This window comes from Daphnia pulex, chromosome 9, assembly GCF_021134715.1.
Source record: "Daphnia pulex isolate KAP4 chromosome 9, ASM2113471v1".
In the NCBI taxonomy this organism is placed as follows: Eukaryota; Metazoa; Arthropoda; class Branchiopoda; order Diplostraca; family Daphniidae; genus Daphnia; species Daphnia pulex.
In genome coordinates, this window is record NC_060025.1 from 7,403,661 (window position 1) to 7,411,752 (window position 8,092).

The 8,092-nt window shown below is 45.5% G+C and overlaps 1 protein-coding gene across 15 annotated transcripts in view; it reads right to left on the reverse strand.

Annotated features, from left to right (window-relative positions):
- LOC124202827 (calcium-activated potassium channel slowpoke-like) overlaps positions 1-6,023 on the reverse strand; it is a 37,406-nt gene extending 31,383 nt beyond the window's left edge. For 12 of the 15 annotated variants that reach the window (XM_046599284.1, XM_046599277.1, XM_046599283.1 and 9 more), the window contains exon 1: positions 4,860-6,014. In XM_046599284.1, coding sequence (XP_046455240.1) covers positions 4,860-5,180 — 321 coding nt within the window. In that variant the 5' untranslated portion in view covers positions 5,181-6,014. Of the gene's footprint in view, positions 1-4,859 lie in introns of all 15 variants that reach the window. The other 3 variants (XM_046599278.1, XM_046599287.1, XM_046599285.1) reach the window with 1 other exon arrangement.
- Positions 6,024-8,092: the final 2,069 nt, after the last annotated feature.

An 8,092-nucleotide genomic window follows, 5' to 3' on the forward strand; every position in this document is an offset into this window, starting at 1 on the left:
ATAACGCAGCAGCTCGCGGATGTATCTCTCTCTCTTCTTCACGACACACACACTTGGCATCAGGGACTGCGTTACCATGACGACCTATACACGCATTGATGTGTTATTCGGTTTCTTCTTCTTCTTTTACTTTTTTTTATTCGCAGTTTCCTTATCTCATCGGCTTTGCCAGTCAGTCAGTCAGTCAACTCATTCTTCCGCTTCACGCGCCGCTATCGTCGTCGTCCCCTCAATTGATGCCGGTCGAACCCACCCCCCAGCAGCTCTCCAATCGAGACGGAAGCGCTCGCGGATGGCCCCTGTGTGTGTGTTGCGCAATGCCTGCTGCTGCTGTGCTCACCCCCCGGCACTCACACCGCGCCGATATATAATAATGAAGGACGTATAGACGAAGGCCAAAGGTGAGCGCTAGCGACGCATATCAACAATGGCGACCTCTTGGCTTTCTCTCTCTATATATAAGAAAAGCTTTTGTCTCATCCATTTTCTCGCCGTGTAATCATCTTTTTGTTTTTTGCATGTGGGGTAGCAGTTTTTTGTTACCCAACTGATGATTTATAATAGACGCAAATTCCACAGATGCTATATGACGATGTTAATTCAATTAAAAAGTGTTGAATATAATATCTATGCGCGCGCGGCTATGTAGTATAGGCACAGTGGGCGCTGTTTTATTTCCAGCAGAACATTTTTCATTAGAGAGAAAAGGCTGCGGAAAATTGTAACCAGCTGCTGGAACGTGAGAAATGAGGAACACTGGCGAGCGCGAGAGTGGTGGGGGGCTAAGACACAGAGTTCTATTTTCATTCAGCTGCCGCTGCATGCTGCTGCTGGACTGGGCCGCCGCCGTGCTGCTGCTGCTGGGGAATCAACGCAGCAGTTGTGGGTCTCATTTCTTTCTGTTGCTTTTCCCCTTCCTTGATGCTTTTTCATCTGGCAAAAATGTGTGTTTCTCACAGCAGCAGAGAGATCACGTAATAAAATAACTATTTCAGAACAGCAAAGTGACAGATTGAAACCCCTTCTATAGTTCCAGATTGAAAGAATTCCGTGTCTGTACGTCTATAATCTACACACAAAATATATATAACGGCCGACTGCTATGGATATGTAGAGTTATTATAGTATATTTTATCTAACGGAAAATGGTGCTGTGTGCTGTGTAGTACGTATAGTATAAATATTTCTAGACTGCGCTATACATCTATTGATTGGGTGATTTGAATGTCGTGTTAGAGTCGTTTGATATATAGCCACGCTTTTATATAAAAGCCAAAGTCAATGGCAGCTGTTGTGTGTATCTACACAACAACAAGGTCTCCCAAGTTTGTTCCATATATTCTTATCCCTTTTTTGGGTTTTTCGGTTGTTTTATATTTTTATTTCGTATACGTATTTTATATTATACAGCATTTCTCGTTTCCCCCCCATCTATTGATCCACAGTTGATGATAGCCAAGGATTTCTTTTTTCTTTCTTATTCTTTTTTCTATAGCCCCGTCTGTTTCTTATAAAGCTCGTTCACATATATATGTAAGGACATCTATATAGTCTCAACGATCGACAGAAATATTCAGCTCTATACCATAAAGTATCTATACGTGGCACACGTTGAACGTTGGCGTGTGCCAAGAGGACGATCGACTGGCTGATGTATCCTACTCTTTCTCTATAGGCTGGACGGCCCACAGCACACTCGACCGATGACATGTCGAATATCTAGAGGAAGTAGGAGAGTCCTAGATATAGGATACATAGCAGCAGCAGCTCTTGGAGGACAGCAGCGGAGAGCGCTGCGCACAGACGGGCTGTATACTATATATGCGGTATTGATTGGTGCTGCATTTCATAACGGCCGGCCGCCTATACATCCCTGCTGCGCTGGCTCCTGCTGTCGACTACATCCAGCACACACGGCTTCTTCTTCGTTTTCCCCGCAGCACACCACACATATCAAAATTGTGCCCGAATATATATATACATATACTCCAATAGATGACTATATAGTCACAACTGGCTGGCCCACATGCCGTGCCGCATGCCCGGCATCAAAGTAGTACTCTGGCCACCAGATTATAATAGACACAGACGAAGCCCTATATACCCCCCCAAGTCTCTTGGCTATATAACAGCAGCGGAAAGAGTCTTAACAAATGCTTACATCACTTCCTGCCAAGACATCAGCACGACCGCGTCAAATGTATATAGACTTATGGCGAACCCCCCCAACCTCGCCGAAAAGACTTGATCAACATATAATCTCTTGTGTGTGCTGTTTTTATTTTTTTGATTATTTCTTGATCCGCCCAAGGCATCAGTTGTCTTGGCGACCGCGTGTATTTAGTGTATATGTATAGCTATATAGAGAGACGGCATTGACCTATAGCTTTCTATTTCTTTTGATTATTATTACATGTTCGTCGTGTAGGCAGCAGTAGTATATGGACTGTGCTGTGGCCGGCAGCCAGCCAGCCCAGCACATCACTTGTACTACTATTATACACTCCGCCTCTTTTTTGTTTTCCTGCTGCGCGTAGCCCGGCAAAATGTTGCACAAGATTCCGCGCGTGCTGCGCGTCGTTTTTCCAACGGTATAGGATATAATATAACAGACGCGGCAGCAGTGCTGGCAGCAGCGGTGTGTGCTGCTGCTGGAGATGCGCTGGCGGGGCTGGGCGCGCGCGGATCAATCGATGTCGCGCTTGCGGCCCACAGACGCGACCGCTTTTCTCTCTCTTTGGCGCTGGCCTATGCTGGCCGTTGGGCTCTCTCTGTGTGTGTGTGTGTCTCATACATACATAGCGCCGGGTCGAAATAATATACATAAAATTGACAGCAATAATAATCAGAAGCTATTTTCTATATGACAAAAAGGCTTTTGACTATAAACTTTGAGTCACTTATATAAAAGAGACAGAGTGGTGCGAGCTGATTTGATGGGAAGATGCCGGAATTTCTACCGGTAATCATTTTCGCCATTCAGTAATATAGAGTATGTATAGGCATTTAGACTTGCGGGGAAATGTGGCTTGGATTTCATATATAATATGTAATAATAATAGACTATTGGTAGGATATCTATCGAGGCCTATATTTAAGTCTATAGCGATACATCATACGAAATCGTTAAGGGGGGATTTTTGGGGCCTTTACAGAAAGATCAAAGACGTTGAAAAGTGAGGGGAAAAAAAGGGGGGGGGGGAAAGCTATCTAGATATTTGATTCGACACTCGAAGGAGAGAGAAATAATAAGCGCTAGGCATTTTTATATTCGCGCGTCTTCTCTGCTCCTTGATTTCATTGCCAGACACTATAGGCTGGCGCCATTTTTATTTTTTTTAAGATCGCAACTTCCTTCTTCTTCGTGTTCAATTGAATTTGCGCTGCCGAGAAAATTATGGGAACTAAAAAAAAATATTTTTCCTTTTCTTTTTTGGAGGGGAAACCTTTTTTTTGTAGAGAGAGTTTCATTGATTATTGCCCCGCGCCGTGTCCGTTTTGTTTGGTTTCTTCGTCGTTATATATTGAGCGCCCGGCTATCGATGATTTTTCGTCTCTTATTTTGCCACCCGTTTCGGACTCGATGTGTATATAACGGCGGGAACCAGCTCTCTCTCTCTCTACGCGTTTTATGTGCTGGTGCTGTGCTGTGTGTGTGTAAAACAGCTGACGCAGTATTGATTGGGACACACCACACATAGAGTCTATATACTCTAAAGGGGAGAAACTATAAAACTAAACGCACAGCACAAGGAGAGAACGCACATCGTCTCAACGACCCCCCTCCAAAAAAAGGGAAAAGTCAAAAGAAGAAGAAGCCCCTCATCCAGCAACGAAGGTGCCAATACTACTCAAATAAATCCCTCGACAAGAATTCTTCTTCTTCTCCAGACTGCTGCTGCAAGATGATGGAAAGGCCGACGAGCGAAATTCTATCCACTTTTAGGCTTTTTTCTTTTGAATGAATTCACATCTAGAGGGGGGTACTGTGGCCGACCCGTGCACACATTAGACATTACACAGAGAGAAGAGAGGAGAGAGCGAGTCCAGCACACCAGCAGGCGCATGCATCTCTATAGCTTGAGCACAGACACACAGCGAGTTGCAACGCACGGGCAAGAGAGAGACGAATTATCGATCCGGCTGGCGATCAATAAGAAATATACACAACTCGGTGAGAGAGAGCTCTAGAGCTGTGATGTGCTCCACATCTTCCTGGGATGCTGTTTTTTCCCCTAGATATATATTTTCCCTATAGCTCTTTTCTTGATTTCTTAGATCAACAAAAACAAATGCGACTTGTACAACTTGGTGTGTGTATTGATGATTTATTTTTCTTTGTATATTTGTGATGGGTCTGATGTGTGTGCTGTGTGATGAGGATATATTCTCGGGTTGCCTCATCAGCCAAACTATTTGGCCTACTATACACGACCACCACCACCACTGGCTGTGTGCTTAGATTTTCCATTCACACACACATATTGGCTGTGCTGCTGCTGTGCACACACACACAAGGTTTGTCGGTCTCCTTATTTTCTATAATTCGCCAGCACGATCTCTGCTGTGGCCGGGATTTGATGCTGAGAAAAGCGCTGGGAATTCAAGTGGGCTTTTTCGTCTGCCCTCTGATGTGCTCGTGACGCGTGACCTCATCTATACGCCAAAGACAATGGGCCACCACCGACGACACAGTTGGCCGTCTCTACTACCTTGACACGCTATCGACCCCCTACCCATCGCAGTAGTCACGCGTTTCTTTAGCCCATCGAAATGATTTCCGCATGTATAATATAGTTTGTATCATAGGCTTATATTTGATGGAATCTATTTGATTGGATGGATGGATAGAAACTCACCAGGATGCGTCCAGTGGTGGTCTGTCCGGAGATGAGCTCGCCGGCCCAGTCCTTGGCGTCGGTGACGAAAGTGCCTTCGAACTCCTCCTTGGCTTGGCGCGGCGGTTTGGGCAGGTTCTGCTGCTTGAGGTCACTCTGGCTGTACTCGGGCGAAGCGTCTTTACGGCAGCAGATCATGGACAGGCCGCGCCAGATGAGGACGATCGTGAGGCCGGCCAGGAAGGTGAAGATGCTGGACAGGAGGAAGCACCACCACTTGCGGTCCTTGAGGCATTCCTCCTCCTCCGGCGAGAGGACGTAACCTTTGCCGTCGTCCGACATCTTGTGGTGTGGGTTCGTGTGGTGATGGCTGACGAAGTGGTGGTGGTCCGGTTGGTCGTGCTGATCTTGCGTGAACTCCACTTTGAAAAATTTGACTTGACTTTTTCCAAATTCAAATTCAATTAAAAAAAAAACTAAAAAAAACTAAAAAAAAAAAAAAAAATTCCAGGAAAGTTGAACCCAAACACAAATTTTTTTTTTTCGATAGGATTTTTCACTTCAAATAAAAAAAAAAAAATATAATAAAAAAAAAATTTCCGGAACCCCCAGCCCTATAGCCCGTGACTACGGCTGCTCTTGTTGAAGCTTGGCCGTCACCGGAATCAAAAAAAGGGGGGGCTGAATGGGGGGGGGGGGGAGGATCGGCGGCAGCTACAGGGCGAAACTGTTACGACGGATTGCAACGATCACGTCCAGCTGATGATGTGGTCTCGGTCGATTTCTCACTTGTCTGATTGGTTGCGACGGCACCGTCGACAATGCTGGGCCGTAGGTGAGTAGGACGGAACAAGGCGAATAATGTCCACTTGATCGGCCGCTGCTGCCGCCGTTTTCCTTCGTCTTGTGTGTCGCTCTCACCAACTGCTGCGTTCCAATAATTCGCACTGCACTGAAGCCGCACATCGGGAACGCAACGCGAGGGGGGCGACGGCCAACCTCAGAAAAAGATCCGGCGGTGGCAGTCGGCACTTGTCGAGTGAGGAGCAGCCGCGAGCGGAAAAAAACACCCAAGGATCTCCTCACCGCTCGACGTCGTCGTCGTCGCCGTCGCCAGGCTGACGCGCATCGCCGCCGCACCGGGATCGCGCACGTCCGTTCCCAACCATGGCCGCGCTCAATATCTCCGCGCCGTGCCCATCAGAGAGAGGGCAAATAGGAGGAAACCGGGAGGAAACCGGGAGGTGGGTGGGTCCTTACCATCCCACCCCTTTTGACTCCCGCGTTCCGTTATCTTATAGGCTGGAGCCCTGCCTGGCCCGATTGGTCCCGAAGAGAAAGAAGTTCAACCCTTGTACATGTTATATATACTATATAGACGACTACTACTACTATACTACTACTACTCTAGACTCTAGACTCTCTCGGCACAAGCAGCCGAGACCCGGCCAAAACTTCTTGTAGCTTTGCTGGCTTCTCTTTTCTTTTTCTTTTCTTTTTTGTATTTTGCCCAGGACTTTTTTTTTTTTTTCTTTGTCCCTGGGCTGGCACACAGCACACTAGAACGTGAAGTTCTTTTTTTCTTTTCTTTCAGCTTTCACGCTGGTAGCTTTTTGGTATATAAGTTGGTGGGAGCAGAAAAAGGAGAGAGATGGCAACTGGCAGATCCATCTAACGGACTTGATTGAAAGGATCTAACATTTTGTCATGTTTTGGATCATATAATATACAGAGAAACTTGGTGAGTCCTTCTCCCAGCAGGAGCAGTTGCGTCCCGCGGACCGAGGAGTCGATCAATAATTTCAATGACTGACGCAGTGACGTATAAAGTATATGTGTGTGTGTGTGTAGACCAGGTCGCTGAAAACACACAACGCCATGTCGATCAATAAGTTGACTTTTATTTTCTATTCTCTCTTCTTCATTTCCTGGTATTGTCAATCGACTGTGTCGAGAAACTCGGTCCGACGACGTAGTCAAAGTCGGAGAAAAACGCTTCGACTTTCATTTTAATTCCACCAATTCATTAGATCATTAGAATCTATGCACACATGCCGATCGATACTATTGATGGGCCATGGTCATTTCTTATTGAAAGTTGTCGACTTCAAAACTCGATTGGCGGCTGTGTCCGATGGAATTAGTTCCGCATTCGATGATAATGGATGTCATCAATGCACTGCATATTTAATTGGCCCAATCCACTTAATATGGGGGGGGGGGGGAGACATGTAAAACAGAGGGGGGAACACGCACACCCAACTTAGAAATACACTTAGATTAATTAAGGCACGCTATCGGATGCTCTCCGTATCAATATTTGGAGGCAAGCTGCTAGACTGCTGGACAACAAGAGACAAGTACATGCCGGAGTCCGTGCCCCCACCCCCTCCGGCTCGTTACGGACGATTATGCAGCTTTCATTAACAGAGAGTTTAGCAATCCGAATTACTGGTCCATTCACAGCAGACGAGTACCAGAAGAATCTAAGGGCCTCCCATTATTTTCCTTGTTTCCTTATTCGTTAAAAAATAATTAACTACATAATAGAACGCGTGTCGGAATAGATAGGGGGGTCATTGAAGTCAAAGTATTTTTTTTTTAGGAGGTTTCTGTGATCGCAACACTGAGATGAGAAATTGCTCTCGTTTCCTACTAGCTCTCTTTCTCTCCAGTTCGACTTTGTTGCCTTTGGAATTTCTCTAATCACCGAGATTAGATTGCTGCTGATTTGAAATAGCAAGAAGAGTGTGTGTGTGTCGGGGGAAAAATTCCTTAAGTGGATTCCTCATTTTTTGTTGTTGTCGTTTCGGTTGGGAAATCAGCCACGATTCCTGCGCCATCTACCGTTCAGAAAACTTTTCAAAATTTAATTGATTTAACGAGGTAAGAAATAATTCCCGGATTAATTTTAGTCATTCAGTTTTTAGGTCTATTAATTGACGTTACAAAGAAATAAGGGTTTTTTTTTGGGGGGGGGGGATTTATTTTAATTCGGTTATCCGAAATGTATTTCGATGTCCTTGCCAAATATTCGTTCTTCTAATAAAAGTTCAGGTTGCCAAAGCAACGCATGCAAAACTTTCAAATCATGAAATCACATATAAAAATCTAAACAGATAGCGTTCGAAAAGTGCAGCGGGAAATAACCAAGTCGACGTAGTTTTATAAACCACCGCTAGATGTCTCTTGCGCATGTTTGTTGTTTCTTTCTCAAAGCCTTTTCCGCCTCAAAGTCACCCGTCCCCGCCTCT